At 33.6% G+C, this 19,290-nt stretch overlaps 1 protein-coding gene across 1 annotated transcript; it reads left to right on the top strand.

Annotated features, from left to right (window-relative positions):
• Positions 1 to 1,820: 1,820 nt before the first annotated feature.
• Positions 1,821 to 17,465, top strand: LOC140166611 (gamma-aminobutyric acid type B receptor subunit 2-like). The gene is made up of 17 exons (XM_072190112.1): positions 1,821 to 1,940; positions 4,846 to 5,016; positions 5,387 to 5,488; positions 5,619 to 5,733; positions 7,498 to 7,640; positions 10,347 to 10,497; positions 10,860 to 10,957; positions 11,566 to 11,629; positions 12,320 to 12,412; positions 13,169 to 13,319; positions 13,419 to 13,551; positions 13,982 to 14,086; positions 14,522 to 14,644; positions 14,806 to 14,989; positions 15,216 to 15,367; positions 15,716 to 15,856; positions 17,194 to 17,465. The coding sequence occupies exons 1-17, from the start codon at positions 1,827 to 1,829 to the stop codon at positions 17,281 to 17,283; spliced, it is 2,130 nt and encodes a 709-aa protein (XP_072046213.1). The 5' UTR covers positions 1,821 to 1,826; the 3' UTR covers positions 17,284 to 17,465.
• The last annotated feature ends 1,825 nt before the right edge of the window (positions 17,466 to 19,290 follow it).

Here is a 19,290-nt window from a genome sequence, read left to right as displayed (position 1 = left end):
TACAGGCAAATTATTGTCACCACCGCAAAACATGGTTATTGTTTGAATTCTAATAACTGTATACATTGGTATTATGGGTATTGTTGACGGGAGAAGAATACAATAAATTCATGGTCAACGGTAATGATATTAGTTGCTTTTATTTTTGAATAAAATAATCGCATACTTTATTGTTGTATCGAAATGTAATTATTCAATGTTCAAAAGGTAATGAGTTTCTCTGTGAATTTTATTTGGTTTGTGTTATAGTTACATAAGCGATAACTTCATAAAAAACTGAAAGGCCGTTGTTCTTGCGTTTTCCACACCGGCAAAGGTCTATGCTGGTGTAGGATTTTCCCTTTGGTGCAAAGGGTTGCCGGGTTCAAAATTTCCGCTGGACAAAAAAGATACTCTCTGGTCTGGCTAAATTGAGCGTGATAAACAACGTTTTTGAATTTAACACCCACAGATTACCCTTAAATATTGTTTATTCACTTTTAATAATGAAATGCCTACACCGTTCACTTTTATGAAGACCTAAGACAGAACAGAGTCACAGACGGAGACGCTCAACGTACATGTATACGGGCATGTATATTAACAAAGATCATCGCTGAAGAAGTTTTGGAAAAGGTTTTGGGTATGTGGTCAGAATGCAGCGACTTCCAATCAAGGCCAATCAAATGACTTCAATGTCCTAAGGCAACCAGGTCGACCACTAAACAAGATGGAAAGGTCCGATGTGTGGCACGACACTGAAATGCCCCTATCCAGGATGCCAAAAGTCTAGAGAATAATGGTTCGTGGGAGAGCGGATAACACGCCTGTCTGTACAAGTCATGCCAAACAATATACGCCAATATATATATTTTTTTAAAGAAGCAATTTTAAACAAATTTGACATATAGACAATTTGATAAAGAAAATACATCCATACTCAATTGGTCTACATTATGTTCATGATAATGTCAACTCTACAATTTCATATACCACAAAGTAGGGCAAATCAAATCAAATTCTAAAACCCAGCAAACACAAAACGTTTTCGACATCATCACTGATCATTCGCAAAAGGTTATAAAAGGTTGTCAGAAAACGTTTAAATGTCGGGTTATATAAAGGGTATATTAAGAGTATAAAACGTTTTCATAAACTTAAAAACATTTTTTGATAATCTACTGCTCAGCAAACAAAAATGTTTTACAGAAAACGTTTAAATGTCGGGTTATATAAAGGGTATAAAAACGTTTTAATAACATTCCAAAAACATTCTTGAAAACTTGATACAAAACATTCTAAACAGAATGTTATTTTGGGAGTTGAAAAAATATTTTGCGAAAAATGTTTGCCCAAAATATTTTCAATAACGTTTTAAAAACGTTTTCATGACCTTTATATAACCCGACATTTAAATGTTATTAAATGGTTTTGAAAAAAACATTTTAAGAAGATTTCTGTGTTTGCTGGGTTCAAATATTTTAATATAATGTTATTTAAGTATTGACACAATATTTGGCAAAAATAGTTTACAATAACATTTTTTGAAAACATATTGTTGTAATGTGTTTTCGTACAAAACGTTTTAAAACGTTATCATGACCTTTATATAACCCGGCATTTTAATGTTATTAAAATGTTTTTACCTAAACCAAAAGCCAAACTATAACTTATTTTAAACGTTTTTAAAACGTTTTTGTGTTTGCTGGGAATCTATCGAATTTGAACATTATGACCAAAGATTCAAGCACAATACAATTTATCATTTTAAATGATCCAGAATATTAATCACAAATAGTTTCTTATTACTTTAAATACAGTGTAATGGCGGAATAGGAACCGATGCAATGTACAAGGAGTTATACAATCAGTCAACAACTAAAATACTCATTTATGGAGCCGGTTGTTCTATCGTGACGGAACCCACGGCACAAGCATCGCATCTATGGAATATTATGCAGGTAAGACGGTGAGTGGGGTGGGGTGCATGTTATTGAAATTCTGTGACTAATTATAGAATACGCAGATGCATATAGGCTAATGCGAATGTTTTATCTCTATTCAGCATGTTTTATATTGTAAAGCATTCGGTAGCCATTATGGTTCAATTATAACAAGTATTCATCGATGGAAAACCCCGATCAGGAAAGATAACGCTATAAACTAGCTGAACAATAAGTGTCCACATTAGAGGCAATAGGATTGTATTTTGTGTTGGGTTGTGGGTTAGGGTGTGAGCTGGGGTGGTCAGTGGGATTTATTGCGGTATGTTTATCATTATGCTTGATTGGCTATCTCTCAGTTGTGTAGAAGTTTATGTGACCTATTACTTACAGACTACAGAGAACATCATACCTTGGACCTTGACCTAAATCTTCTAATTGAAGTTGTATGCATAACTTAATTTGCTGATTCGATCACTTCACGCTCTAAAAAACAAAATGCAAATGTACATTTCAAATGTTTCCATTCCAAACCAACACAAATAATTACACTCTGTGATGAAAAGTGGGGTGCATGCATCTAAGGGATATATAATCCCAGAAAACACAAAACATTTTCGACATCATTCGCCAAAGGTTAGAAAAGGTTGCCAGATAACGCGTATGTAAATGTTGGGTTACATAAAGAGTATATAAAAGGTATAAAACGTTTTCATAACATTTAAAAACATTTTATGATAACCTCCCACAAAATTAATATTCTAACATAATATTATTTAAATGTTGACAAAATATTTGGCAAAAAATGCTCGCAAAAAAAATACTTTACAATAACATTTTGAAAACATTTTGAAAATATTTTTAGTGTGTTTTCATACACAACATTTTAAAACGTTTTCATATTATACAACCCGACATTGTCATGTTATCAAAACGTTTTTACCAAAACAAAAATCCCAAAATATAACCTGTTTAAAACGTTTTAAAACGTTTTGTGTTTGCTGGGATAGTGTCAAATATCGCTATAATCAATCAAAATATCTCATAAAATTATTCACAAAGCAGAGTGTTAAACGTTCCTCACGTGGTATACAATGACATAAGTCTATCTAATGAGAGATCAATCAAATTTGCTTTAGTGATATATTTGTCTTATCCCCATTTATCAATGTCACAATGAATATTGCTTGCTCTTCTGATTCGTGGCATAAGAAATCAATTAATATTAGGCTATGTTGCTGCAAAGATCATCTCTCGACATTGACAATTTTAAATTTGCCACGTTGAATAAAGGGTGTGGTAAATTTTGGCACGACACTAGAAAATAATACCTACACTACCAAAAACAATTGAAAGATTAGGCTTATTTATTAACATTAAAAAACCAGTACTAACATAATTTGTTAATCATAGGCCTATGAGTGTCAGTTCATTCAATACTGTTCAGGTAATTGCACATGTGCACTAACGAGTACTGAAGTCCATTGATACTGAAAATCACTTAAGGGGGTACTACACCCCTGTGGTAAATAATAAAACACTGGTAACAAAAGTTATGTATATTATTGGGGCAAGGAATCCAATTACTACACTGAAATTTCAGTGACTCAAGACAAGCGGTTCAGTATACGATGGGAAAGGAGGTACATCCTAGCGGTACCTTATTTCTTATCATAAATAACGAACCGCTTGTCTTGGGTCACTGAAATTCCAGTGTAGTAATTGGATTCATTGCCCCTATGCAAAAATAGACACAAATTTATCGAGGGGTGTAGGACCCCCGTAAGTTAGTCAGCACCATGAGAACAGATAAAGAAACAATGTAGCAGGATTGTCAGTTTGTGATCCTTTAACTTTTGTACTTCCCCATACGCAGTACAGACAATGGCAGATCCTTAAGGGATCTAAAATGAGCGTTTATTGCGTTTCGACAGTATTTTTTGTGGGACATGAGAGCACCTCAGACCTATCGAATTGCATTCTGAATACGAAGCATGTCTTTCTGATATCAAATAATTTTCATTTTTGAAAATCACAATAGGCCTATAATACAAATTTTATGACAAATTATAAAAATTTGATATTTTTCAAATTTTTGATATATTACACTCCTCGAAGTAAATTATATAAATCTAATGACATATTCTTAAAGTGTATGTAGCAGGGAGAGGAAAAGCCGACGGTCAATTGAAAATTTTGACCTTTCATATTGAAGATATGGATTTTTTTCCCAAAAAGACCTAATTTTTTTGGTGTTTTGGGAAAAAAATCCATATCTTCAATACGAAAGGTCAAAATTTTCAATTGATCGTCGGCTTTTCATCCCACCTACATACACTTTAAGTGTAAATCATCAGATTTATAAAGTTTACTTCAAGTACTGTTAAATATCAAAAATATCAATTTTAATGATTTGCCATAAAATGTGTATTACATTGCGAATTTCAAAAATCAAAATTATTTGATATCAGAAGGACATTCTTCGTATTCAGAATGCAATTCGATATGTCTGATGTGCTCTAATGTCCCACAATAAATACTGTCCAAACGTTCATACCCCTTCCCTTAAGGGTGTGGTAAATTTTGGCACGACACTGGAAAATAATACCTACACTATCAAAAAACAATTGAAAGATTGGGCTTATTTATTAACATTAAAAAAACCAGTACTAACATAATTTGTTAATCATATGAGAGTCGGTTCATTCAGTAATATTCAGGCAGTTGGACACATGCACTGATGAGTACTGAAGTCCATTGATACTGAAAATCACTTAAGTTAGTCAGCACCATGAGAAGAGATAAAGAAACAATGTAGCAGGATTGTCAGTTTGTGATCCTTTAACTTTTGTACTTCCCCATACGCAGTACAGACAATGGCAGATCCTTAAATAATTGATAGTTCGTGTTCTTTTCTCTTCAGCTCTCTCCGTCGTCTGCTTCGCCTAAACTTTCTGAGCGGGAAACATTTCCCAAATTTTTTCGGATGTACCCACCCGAGACGGTGTTTAACATTGTTAAATTTGCCATGTTGAAATACTTTGGGTGGAAGAAGGTTGCAACTCTGCACCAGTCGGTGGACCTTTTTGCCTTGGTAACGTTAGACCTATATTTGGTATTGACTTCTTGAGATACATATTGTACATGCAAACAACTAAATACAAGGTTTTTTGATAGGGACATAATTATATACATGTATAGTGTTCATAGTGGTCAGCGACTCAGTGTCATGAATGGAAGGGCGCAAACCGAACCTTTCCCAAAAAAAACTGTATATCAATTATTTATATCAGAACTAATTTTTCTCAGTGTTTTATGTTTCATTGTTGCATTTTGGCAACGAATCAAAAGAAGACGAGAAAACAAAAAACAAGCACCCAACAAACAAACAAACAAATAAAAAAGATAATTTTATTTATTCATTGAAAATTTTGTTTTAATTGCCATTTTTATGTATATTTTAGCCCATTGCAGATTTTCATGACCTTGCTTCTGCAAATGGAATAGAGGTGATTTCTTCGGAAAGCTTTGCTGATAACCCGGAAGTACAAGTAATGAACCTTAAGGTATTACGATCATTTTGTTCTCTCCCATACTGCTGATTTTCTTTTCATCTTTCTCTCCTTCTTTTCTCTCGTTCGCTTTTACCATCCCTTCTTGAGTTATTTAATGATGACAAGTTTCCTTTATTTTCAGAAACGCGGTGCTAGAATTATATTGGGTAATTTTTACGAGAATAAAGCTCGTCGAATATTTTGTCAAGCATACAAAGAAGGCATGTATGGAGCAAAATATGTATGGATAGTAAACGGTGAGTTTATCATGTTTATTCTGAAAATAAACAAACACCAGCATATTTATATTTGTGTTCAATTTCAGAATTTGAGAAAAATAACACATTTTCTAGGAAAATCAGAAAATTGGCATCACAAAATTATTTTCAAAAACTTTAACAAGTTACCTATTTACATATTATTAATCACGAGAGGAAAACTTTAGTTTCTGAATCTCTTATTTTTGAGGTTTATGCCTTCAAATTTGTTAAATGGCACCATTTTACAAATAATAGGGCTTACGAGGAAGTAACTATATATTTTTTAGAATTCTAGATCAATCAAAGAAAGTAACTAGATATTTTTTAGAATTCTAGATCAATCAAAGAAAGTTACTACGGATATTTTTTTAGAATTTTGTATCAATCATACGTAATGTGTATAATTAATATTATAAAGCTAGTTAGGTATATGATATTCAAAAACAAAAATGGGGTAGAAAAATCCTGTTTTTGAATCATTAAAAAAACCACATCATTGCCTGCATCCCTTTCATTCTAAATACATACGTTCATGTACTTTTCTTTCTCGGTTTATAAAAAAATACATTAATACAACAGCCCACTTCCCCAATCTGCCAAACGATCCTGCGTGTGTGCTCACCCCTACACAAAAAGAGGTTTTCTACTTTGATATACTTCAAAACGTTCTTCCTCAAGTAATGTTCATGTTCAAAACTTGTAGAAAAATGGTTTGTTTTATAGAAACTGAAATTCTGGAAAGTTATACTATTGAGATTGAGCACCGGCCATTAAAATTGTCACATGCGATTTTCCCAATACACGACTGCTTTGAACAGCCTGGTATTAACGACAAGGACCAGTCTGAATGAAAATGCTTCCAGTTGAGTTCAAAAATGGTCATGCAGACTCATCGCTTCCCATTATGACCATGACACACTTGTTAAATGAACGCCGTTTTCATTTTAATTGAATCGTTTATATTGCAACTCTGTTAATTTAGTTTCTTGTTTTTATTGGGCGTGCTTTTACGTTTTCAACTGGCATTTTATTGAATATTTTGTTAGTTTATTGATTTTGAGTGCTTGTCTACTCTATTTGGGCATATGCTAATAATGATTGTAAATGTTTGCCCGTCTCAAATTAAAATTTACCTAATTCGATCAACATGCATGGTCAACATGGTCAATGGGAGAAAAAAGACAATGTCCAATTTTGCACCAGAAGGAAAAATCCAAAACGACACAAAGAAAGTAACAAACAAATAAACAAGCATTTAATTTACGATATTTTGAAATTTAAAAAAAGAGAGGAAATCAATAAACATGTGAAAAAACCTCAAAAGTGCGATTTTAGCTTCAAAGCGTATACAATGGAACATACCAAAATTATTTGTTCCTCGGGAGGATTAGCTCCTCGGGATTTGCTCATGAGCCAACAAAAAACGTTCGTTAATTTACAGAGATCTTTTTTTCTCTTTGTAAATTACAGTCAAAAATATGCATTATTAGTTTAATAAAAGTTCCTAAATATGGGTATTGTGGGTATTTCATGACCGAATCAATGGATTCGAGAGAATGGGTCTGTGTGTGATGTGGGGGTGTTTATGTGGGCCGAATAGCTTGTAAACGCAATCCAGAAGGACTCCCATTGTATAAACGGCGTATTGCAATGTCTCAAATTTAAAAATAATTGCTTTCATAATTTATTTATCATTGCGTTTGAGGATAAAACACTTTCTTGGTTAACAGATTTTGATAAATTTTATACGACGCCCTCCAGGTTGGTATGGATACGAATGGTGGCGTCAAGATGATCCATCTCATGACTGTACTAATTCACAGATGGATACAGTTGTTGCCGGGTCGTTTTCTATGGATGCGTTGCCGGTCAGTTTGGCTGCACATCCAGGAGTATCGGGAAGGGTAAGTCTGCATCATATTGTAGCTTGGTACAAATCTCTATAGCGGATGGATATGTCTGTTCGTCGATCATATCTTGTATGTAATCTGTGGATTTTCTACGCAATATTTTGTTTTGAACATATTGAATCAAAAGGACAAGAAATTGGCCGTGCACGTTAAAAGCAGTTGTTGCCGGCTTCAATGGAGACTGGAGAGTACATAAATGTTAACTATCTATACCTCTGATATAATCATTGATAAACTCACTCCACATAGGGTCGCTCTCTACCGTATTCGCCGTTGCACGGTTCCGCCATGATGCAAGCTCGAAGAGCCACGAACTGGCATGACATGAAAAGAAGAATTACATAACTTAGCGTAATGTTATAGGACTGGTTCAATTCCCATGTATGCATGCTGCCAGATCGAGCCACTCCTTGCACAAAGCGGAACCATGCAATGGGTGAATTATCATTGATACACTCAATACACATAAGTTTGCTATCTACCCCTGATAGAGTCATTGATAAACTCACTACTCCTAAGTTTGACATCTACCCCTGACATGATCATTGATAAACTCAATGAACACAAGTTTGCTATATACCTTTATTAGAGTCAATGATGAACTCACTATACATAAGTTTGCTATCTAACCCTAATATTATCTAATTGATAAACTCACTACACGTACGTTTTTGCTATCTACCCCTGATAGAGTCATTTATAAACTCCCTGCACATGAGTTTACTATCTACCGCTGATAGAGTCATTGATAAGCTCACTGAAAATAAGTTTCCTATCTATCGCTGATATATCACTCCACATAACTTTACCGCTGATAAAGGCATTGATGAACTCACGGCACATAAGTTTGCTAATTACCTCTGATAGAGCCATTGATAAACTCACTATACATACGTTTGCTATCTACCCCTGATATAGTCATTGATAAACTCACTGTACATACGTTTGCTATCTACCCCTGATATCATCATTGATAACCTCACTACATATAAACATGCTATCTACCCCTGAAAAGAGGGGTCTTGATAAGGCAAAAAAAAAAAAAAAATTGTTTGGTTGCCTTTCCGAGACAATTTGGAGGGTCGGTAGGTCGATCCTTTTTTCTTTTCTTTTTTCTTTTTTTCATGGACTCTATCTCGATTTTTCCTCGATTTTGAAAAGGCTAGTATCGACAAATGCGTGATCATTTTATGGTAAAAAAATGTGTGTTTTTGGACTAGATTTAAATGGAAATACTTCTTGTTTTATATCAAATATGTATTTAATAAATAAAATGAATGAATAACAAATATAAAAGTCTATGATTCTGTCCAAATTTAAGGTTTCTTCTAAAAAAGTGTTGAAAAAAAAACTCAACCCAAGATTTCCATTTTTTTGGGTCGGTCGGTTGAGGGCAACCAAACATATTTTTTTAGCCTAAACTTACTACTCATAAGTGCATAAGTTTGCTATACACCCCTGATATATTAATTGATAACCAATGCACATACATGTAAGTTATATACGGTATACCGCTGATCATTGATGAACTCGCTGAACATAAGTTTACTATCTACTGCTGGTATAGTTATTGATAAACGCACTGCACATTAGTTTGCTATCTACCCCTGAAATCATCATCGATAAACTCACTTAACATAAGTTTGCTATCTACCGCTGATAGAGTCATTGATAAACTCACTGAATATATAAACTATATTTACTATCTACTCTACTGCTTATAGTATAAGTTCACTATCTACCGCTGAGAGGTGATAGAGTTACTGATATACTCACTCCATGCACATAAGTTTGCTATCCACCCCTAATGTTATCATTGATAAACTCAATACATATAAGTTTGTTATTTACCCCTGATAAAGTCATTGACGGACTCACTACACACAAGCTTGCTATCTACCCCTGATATCATCATTCATAAACTCGCTGAACATAACATAAGTTTACTATCTACCCTTGATAGAGTCATTGAACTCACTACACATAAGTTTGCTATCTACCCCTGATATTATTGTTGATATACTCAATGCATATAAGTTTGCTATCTACCCCTGATATCATCATTGATAAACTCACTGAACATAAGTTTACTATCTACCATTGAAAAGGTCATTGATGAATTCAATACACATAAGTTTGCTATCTACCGCTGATAGAGTTATTGATAAACTCAATGCACAAAAGTTTGCTATATACCGCTGATATTATCATTTATAACGCACTACTCATAAGTGCATCAGTTTGCTACATCCCTGATATATTCATTGACAACCTCAATGCACATAAGTTCACTATCTACCCCTGATAGAGTCATTGATAAACTCACTCCACATAAGTTTACTATCTACCGCTGATAAAGTCATTGTTGAACTCACTACACTATATGCCCCTGATATTATATAGTTGATAAACTCACTGCACATAAGTTGGCTATCTACCCCTGATAGAGTCATTGATAAACTCACTGTGCATAAGTTTGCTATCTACCCCTGATATAGTCGTTGATAAACTCACTGCACATAAGTTTGCTATCTACCCCTGATATAGTCATTGATAAACTCACTGCACATAAGTTTGCTATCTATACCCCTGATATCATCCACCGGTAACCGGCGGTCGAGTTTTGATTTCATCCCTTAGAAGACCACATGATAATATGACAGATTCCAATGATTTTGATCACATTTTCTATTCTGTCAGACAACAAATCAGTTTCTGGAGGAGTATGAGAAGTACGTGGGTGTAAATCCCAATTTCTTGACTGGCTCTGCCGACGCTCCTTACGCATATGATGGAGTGTGGACCATGGCTCTTCTGTTACAGGAAGCAGAAAGAAGACTACAGAAGTTAGGTAATGCTTACCAATAGAAAGGGCTGGAAGACTAATAAGGCCAGAAGATAAATAGCGAGTGTCTGAAACAAAATGTATTTACTGAAAATTAACACGCGTATCAGTATTAAAAAAAAACCACTTGATAAAATTTAGAGATATTTTGACAGATTTTAAGATTTACAATATTTTATCCAAGGTGCTCCAAAGAAAAAGGTAAGTGTAATAATAGTGCATGATAGAGAGGAAACAACACGTGCAATCTGGAATAAAAATGACATTTTGTATGAAATGTGGTGAATATTTAATGTTCAAATTGATTATAATTTGATTTTAATCAGTTTATCAACTTTTTCATCGCTTTTCAAATCATCATTCTGTAGATCCACCACAAAGCATCGGGAATTTCGACTACAAAAACCATAACATGTCTGAGCTACTTTTTGAAATAATGAAAGCAACCGATTTCGAGGGTGTGTCAGTAAGTATAACAACAGAAATAGGGACCTTTATAAATTTAGCTCAGATAACTAAATAATAGGCTTATATGCTCTTTGGAAATATGTGTTACTTCAATATGTTGACAGTAAATTAATAATATGTGATGCGATTAAGCAAAATCAGTCGAAACTCGTAAATATTAAATTTTCAGTTTTTTATAGAATAGTAAAAAACATTTACAAAGCTGAATTTTGCAGAAAACCCCATTGAAATTAAACAACCAGTTCCAAAGATATGGGCAATTAAAGAGTTTCCAAAACAGTAGGAAACAAAAGGAAATATTTCCTTTGTTTGGCTATATCTCAAAATCAATATTTCCGAGTTCCGACTGATTTTGCTTGATCGCATCACATATTATGAGCAGCAAATATTCAATTGTTGCTGTCGAGGTACATATTATTGTACTGACAATGTAGGCTACATATTCAAACATTCGCCTTTTTGTGTATCTGACTCATGTATTTCAATCTCTCTTTCTCTCTCCCACATTCCCCATCACTCCCCTCTCTGTCTCTCTCACTCTCTCATCTACTTTTCTCTCTCATTGTTTTGAAATAATATTAATTAATTAATTTGAAATATCGTCAGGGACCAGTTCGATTTTCTGCTACTGGTGATAGATGGCCTTCATCAGAAGTAACTCGGATTCAAGGTGCGTGTCCCTATTCAACCGTGATTGTTACAGGGGTATTAAAATGAAGAAAGGTTATGGGTGGGGGTGTGTGTGTGGGGTGTGTTCTTGTAAATGGTAATGTGGAGTGTATGTAAGGGGTTGGGGTGCGTGTATATATATCTGTACATTGTTTTTCAGCAACTTAAAGCCTTAATGTACGATTTCCGTCAAATTTTGATTCTGTTATTCTTTATTCAAAATGTTGAAATAATATTAGTAATAACTGACGGTAAGGGTTGCTGTTCATTTTAGGTTGAAATAACAAGGTAAAGTGAAAGAAACCCCACTGGTTATTTTGGCCATTTAACACGCAGTTCTATGGAAGGACATATTATCATAATTTTCAAATTATGATAATATGTCGAACTTTGCTCTGTTGACCTACAAAGACAACAAATTTGGCTGATTCCATTTAGGTGCAAGTTGGGACATGTGTAAACATTCCAAATCTGCAAAAAAATCAGGTTTGAAAAAAATTAACCAATTTCATATTATAAGGTCGTACATTATGGCTTTAATAAAATACATGTTCCAAATAATACGACACTGTTGTTTTGAGTGACAAGAACAAACAAAAGCTTTACAAAATCACTGGTAATTAAACCTTTTGTTTGAAGTTTTGAATAACACTACAATCCATCCTTAAAATGCTGATTCTTTATCTTGCAGATGGTGTAGACGTTCGCGTTGGTATCTACAATCCAACAGTCCCTAAGGATATAGCTTTAAGCTGGCTTGAAGAAACACCCATACAGTGGGAAGGTTGGTGTAGCAATCAATGTGTCTTTCAGCTTTAATTGACGTTCCTTAATCACACTGATTAATTTAGTAATAAATCAAATTGTATCTCGCGTTACAAAATGAATCTTTAAAAAGTACATCGTAGATATAATGATATCCATTTTGATACTTTCGCTCCGTTATAATAAGGCCAAATAAAAAAATAAACATGTTTCACGTCCCCTCCTGCTTCCTTTTTTGAGGTTTCTTCAATTTTATTTTTATTTTTTGAAATTCAGTTATAACTTTCCAAAAACTATGTCTAGGAAGTAGAGATGCTTTCTATAGCCTTGCTAATATACAAGAAACACTTTTATAAGGTTTTATGATAGTTAGAGGGGGCCTATCTCTCAGAACAACAAATAAAAAGAGGCCTCCTCCTTTTTCCCGTCATTATTGTATACGCTAAAACAGCTTTAATTATGGGCATTTACACCGATTTTGCGATAAAAATAAAAATAAAAAGCCCCTCTTCCTCCTTTTTTTTCAAAAACCCGGACGTGAAACATGTTTTTTATTTTACTTGTCCTAAAAAAAAAGGTATAGGATGCGTCACTCTTGTTTCATTTTGTTTTCATTTTTCATTGTACAGCGCTTTGATAATTTTGAAAGGCACTTTCAAAAAATATTCGCACGTTTATAATGTAGGGGCCTATATTAAAATGTTATCCATGCAGCCACGGAGCTACTCGGTTTTATTATTAACCTTAAAAATACTTCGTATTTTTGTTTATATAGGTGATAAGATCCCAGTTGATTCCATCATCATCAAAGAAGAGTACCACACCATATCATTTGTTTTATTCGTTTCCATGACGATATTAGCAGCGATTGGCATTATACTTGCAATCACGTTTCTTGTATTCAACATTAAGTACAGAGAAAGAAGGTACATTTCAGACTGGTCAATTTGGGGGGTCAATTACACTAAAAGAACATAACACCAAATTCATAATTCTTTATAACCACTAATATTTTACTGTGACAGGTACATAAAAATGTCGAGTCCAAAGTTAAACAACTTGATATTGATTGGCGGTATTCTGACGTACGCCTTCGTCATCATTACTGGGTTAGATACAGGGAGAGTATCACAAGAAATGTATCTATGGATGTGTCAGGTACGAGTAGCTTGTAGATACTCATATTATTAAACACTTATAATTCTTTAAGAGAGAAGGTTTGTGCCTGTTGGACAGATAAATACCTAGAAGTCGAAAATATTATTACCTTCCTTAACTTGCGGATTTCACCACATAAAATGCACATTTTGGAAACTATGGGATTTGTCATGTTCATCTACGATCCATTCTTATTACTAGTATATTGGGTTAATATTGTAGTGAAATTTTTGAAACTATGGGATTTATCACATACATGTACGATCCGTTCCAATTATATTGGATTAATATTATAGTGAAGTTTAGTATGATTTACTGTTTTTAATGAACTTGTCAGTTTGAATTTAAATTATTGCATATGTACCTGGAATTACATTTTTTCTGAGAGAACTCTTACAGATTAATGTGTTTGTACAATACTATCCTACAGGTTAATGCTTGGTTGTTAGCCATCGGATTTTCACTGGCCTTCGGATCAATGTTCAGCAAAACTTGGAGGGTTCATAAAATATTTACAACAAAAATTAAAAAGACGGTGAGAATATAACTACATGTATGATGAAATGAGATATCACTATAGCTATCATTCTGGAACTCATGCATTCTTGAATATTCATACAGCAATGACTTCTGACAAACGGACGGAACCGTCCGGAACCGGCGGTCAACCACTGGTCGAGTTTTGATTTGATCTCTAAGTTCATCAAATGGTTCAACATTATGGGAAACGAAATATTAATCGTAACCATGGTAACGCAATAATCAAACATATAAGGAACTTATACTAGCAGCTTAGCTTCCCGACTAATATAAAACTAATGCATTCTTTTGAAAACAAGTGCTCAAATCATCTGCGGGTATATTGTTTATAAGATGAATCATTGAAGTAATACGTAACCATAATAATATAGCACGTGACATTTGAATTGTATAATTTTTGTCTAATTGTGTGATTAAACTTTTTCCCTAGATAATTAAAGACTCTCAGTTGTTCGTGATGGTGGCTATTCTTGTTGTCATTGATATTATAATCCTGGTATTATGGGAGGTACTTGATCCAGTTAGGATTGCTGTTACACATGGTCCAGAACGGGTAAATATCAGATTTTCATAAATGGAGAGCGTCTCGCAGTGGGTCCTCCCGTCATAATGATTATTAAAACTACATCGACATTTAATATCCATTGCCGATTGATTTAAATACACTGATTTTGTTAAAGAAATATTTAACTTTGTGACAATTTTCTTTCACAGGCAAGTCATGGAAACTCAGACTTGGTACTGGTTCCCGTCTATGTAAGATGTTTTTCAAACTGGGAGACATATTGGTTAGGTTCATTGATGTGTAAGAATGGTCTAATGCTGATATTTGGTGCCTTCTTGGCCTGGGAAACTAGAAAGGTTACAGTGCCTGCTTTGAACGACTCCAAATATATTGGTTCGTATTATTTTGCTGTAAATTTGTCTTGCTGATGTTGTGTGTTCTCATTTTGCAGTTCATACGCATTTGAGTCTTGTTTAGTAAAGTTGTTTTATCGTATTTGGACCATTGGTGACTATATTCACAAACAAATGAGTATTAGTGAGATATTATGTTTTAATCTGTATGATTTATGATTGCTTTTGTTTGTTTGCTTCTTTGTTTTTGATTTTTGTCAATAAAGGTATCAGCGTATACAATATAGTGATCTTATCATTCGTTGGTGTACCAGTCACAATTATACTCGATAATGATGTCAACTCCAACTACCTCATCATATCCTTATTCATATTCTTCGCAGCCACTGTGACATTGTGTTTAGTATTTGTTCCAAAGGTAATATATAATATTTTGAGCTAAAATAAAACTTCATTTATTACCATAACATAACAAATTATGTATAAACATTTAATAAACGAGATGCAAACGAAAACTATTGGAGATGGCTATAACAAGCAACCATATTGAATATAAACGACGGAATAGATGAAGAGTCGATGGCAACTAACAAACGTCAAACTTGCAAAAAGAACATCTAACAATTGATTTAAAGAAATTAAAATTTCTTTGCTTATGTCTCTTTATTTTCTTTCTTTCGAAATTGCACAATTTCTTTCCTTCTAAATTTCGTTTTTTCTAAATGTCTTTTAAACATTTTTCTGAATTTCTAAACTTTAAATGAAGGTCAAAGCAAGGAACGAAGTGCATCCAAAGAACACCATGCTGATGACTCAGGATGGTGAATCATCTGACCCAACAGAGTCGGATAAACGAATCAAAACCCTGACTGCTAAAGTCAAGTCATTAGAAGCATCATTGGGCAAGGTAATCACTACGAACTTGTTAAAAAAGATAGAATAATAATCGCTACGGTCCCAATATCATTTTGTTTTATTTATCAGCACTTTTAAGAAAACAACACAAAGACATAAAGGAATGTCCCTCATTCAGAAACTCGTTCCCTCCATTAAATGATCGGATAGCGACGTTTGCATAGTATTTTGTGGGATCCGACCGCACATCAGACACACCAAATTACATTCTGAATACGATGAATGTCCTTCTGATATCTAATAATTTGGATTAAAAAAAAAAATTGCGATATGATACAAATTTTATGGCAAATTATTAAAAACTGATATTTTTGACATTTAACAGTCCTGGGAGGAAAAGCCGACTATCATATATCATAAGATATACATTTTGTTCCCAGAAAGACCTAAATAATTTGCCATAAAATTTGTATTATATCGCGAATTAAAAAAAAATCCAAATTATTTGATATCAGAAGGTCATTCCTCGTATTCAGAATGCAATTTGATGCGTCTGATATGCTCCCATCAGGTCCCACAAAAAGACTTTGCAAACGTCGCTATCCGATAAAACTTCATATAAATTAACATTATTTGGAAATTAATTTCAGAATTATTACGTTTTGATAATCTACTTGTTATTGAATATATCATTTGCAGTTCTAGTTACTGCTAGTGTTTTTATGGGTTTTTTTTAAATGTTTTTAACCAAACTTTTGGATATTGTTGTACATATTAAACAGTTTTTAACATGTATGCAATTTCAGAAGAAAGATTCTAAATGCAATTAATGCATTAAATACAATTTGAACAAGTTCAAGGACAAAATGAATTACGTAAAAGATGAGAGATCTATTAAGGGGGCTGGGTACCAAATATACTGGGGGTCATAAAGTTTTGGAAAGAAAAATAAAGGGGTCATAAAATTTTTGATGACCAAAATGTAAGGCGTCACAAGATGACCACAGATAGTGTGTTTATTTTAGTCAAAAAGACTGATTTCAATACAATTTTTAGCTTGTTTACGGGGTAATGTGTATCGGTGGTGGTAGTGGGGGTCATAACATTTTTGTTGCCGAAATAGGGGGGTCGCAATTTTATTGACGCTGACTTTTTGTAAATTTGAGACCCTATCCCCTTCCGAAGAAAATGCAAGGCCCCTTACATAACATCATTATGGCAAGATAAGTCTATGCCGATAAAAGGGCAATTATAAGACTTTTATATAACGTAGCGTTTGTTAAAATCTTTCTTATTGATTATTTGTAAATATAATCGTACACTTTAATCATAAAATTTGCCGTGTACATACATTACATTTTTCACAATTGGAATGTATTGTTTTTACAGAAAGACGCCGTAATCACGGACATGGAATCAAGATATGAGCTTCAAAATCCTGCAGCTATGTCTGACAATGTTGGTTCAACTTCAACTTGACAATTGTTTTCAAATCAAACTGTTACAACTTCCTGGTTCCTTTCATACAATGTCTTTATAGTGTGTCTCATCTCAAGTTGAGAGTTACGCCATGTTGAAATGCACAGTGGCATAATTTGAATTTTGTGACTAATTCCTACGCCTCGTAGGATTAGACTATAGGTTAAGGTGGTACTACACCCCTTGATAAATGTGTGACTATTTTTTTTTCTCAAAAACTAATAACACACTGGTAACAAAAGTTATGTATATTACATGTATAGGGGCAAGGAATCCAGTTACTACACTATAATTTCAGTGACTCACTCAAGACAATCGGTACGTTATTAAATGATAAGAAAAGAGGTACCGCTATAATGTACATCATTTCTTAACATAAACCACTTGTCTTGAATCACTGAAATGTCATCGAAGTAATTGGATTCCTTATCCCTATAATATACATAACTTTTGTTACCAGTGTTTTTTAGTGTCTTTTGAGAAAAATGCAAAATTAGTCACAACATTTGTCAGGGGGTGTAGTACCACCTTAAAGCCTTTATAATGGGATTTGATAAGAACTCCCAATTTCATATTTCTCAACCTAAGAGCTAAGAGCAAAATTGTATTATACAATTGATCTATTGGAAGTGGTCTTTCTTTTCCTTGCTTATAAGATTGGCTTGAGCATTTTACTTGAGCCTGGTTCCAACAGGAAATTTAAAAAACAAATTAATAAACGAATGTTAAAGAAGACTAAAACATTGCCCCTCGTGATATTTATTTTTACAAGAAACATTATAACATTAAAGTCTATTGTTACATGATATTTTTCAGCTACGTACACAATATTCCTAAAATCATGCTGAATGGCACAAATGTCCCTATTTGCAAATTTTGGACACTAATTTATTACAAAGGTGACAACAATGCTACATTTATTAAATAATAATTATCTTCGAATTAAAAAAAAAGTCTTTTTTTTAATCAATTTCACCTGGTATTTCATAACCAAAATTACAGCAAATTCTCATTAGAAAAAGTTAGAGGGCATCTCCCATTCACACGTGTGAATTGACTACTTAATTTAATAATCACACACTCACTGGTATAGGTCAGTTGCACGTATCCACTCCTTTCGAAAGCCGTATCTTACTAAACAAATCTATTTAGGCCAAAATATCATAATTAATGTTGATTTGAATATGTTATCTTCATATTACATTCCAAAAAAATTATAAAATTAAAATTTTCAACCAAGCATTTCACTGTTTCGTAGTGAATGTGGATGTGGATGACGGCGTGCTGCTATTCGTACTTCAGTTCATTCATAAAAATATCAAACTCACTCGATAGTATCGACCGTATTAAAGGCATATGCTAGACAAATGTGAACACCATTCGGATATTTTCCCCATAGGTACCTTGTAATATTCATAAATATTGGTCATAATGCCCATATTTGGCATTTGGCAAATACATAAATATTATACACAGAAATATATGGGCTAGAAATTCCCACACACGGAAAACAGCTAGCTCCTCTTTTGATGTTTACTGAGGTATGGCCAGTGTGGCCTTTAGCACGTAAAATTAAGAAAGCTATTTAGCATAACACATGGTTAGTTTCCATTACACTGTGGAGCAAGTTAAGTGGTTATTTGCATAGTAAATACACTATTAAATCACGGCGAGATGTAAATTGAGTGATTAAAGTTTGTCACACGGTGTATTGCAACTTATTGTAATGTGAAGAGCCAGCATTATTTGATACGGTTGCAGCCGTAAACTTGCGAATCAGTACGTCCTGATCGTCAATTTATTTAGTTGTGCTTACAATTGTGCCGTAGCACATTCAGTGAATCGGATAGGCATTACATTTCATGAGACTAAAATCGAGTTTGTATTACCACATCTACAACAATTAGACACTGCAGCAGGTATCCCAGCAAACACAAAACGTTTTCGACATCATTCGCAAAAGGTTATAAAAGTTTGTCAAAAACGTTTAAATGTCGGGTTATATTA

Source organism: Amphiura filiformis, chromosome 1, assembly GCF_039555335.1.
Source record: "Amphiura filiformis chromosome 1, Afil_fr2py, whole genome shotgun sequence".
Lineage (NCBI taxonomy): Eukaryota > Metazoa > Echinodermata > Ophiuroidea > Amphilepidida > Amphiuridae > Amphiura > Amphiura filiformis.
The sequence above is the reverse complement of the archived record's forward strand: the minus strand, read 5'-3'. Positions and strand labels throughout refer to the sequence as shown.

Bases quoted from the DNA above. Each gene is read 5' to 3' on its own strand.
- LOC140166611 (XM_072190112.1), top strand. From the start codon at position 1,827: ATGTACAAGGAGTTATACAATCAGTCAACAACTAAAATACTCATTTAT. The intron at 13,320-13,418 runs GTACATTTCAGA...TTACTGTGACAG, and splicing joins ATTAAGTACAGAGAAAGAAG to GTACATAAAAATGTCGAGTC. The intron at 14,990-15,215 runs GTTCGTATTATT...TTGTCAATAAAG, and splicing joins GAACGACTCCAAATATATTG to GTATCAGCGTATACAATATA.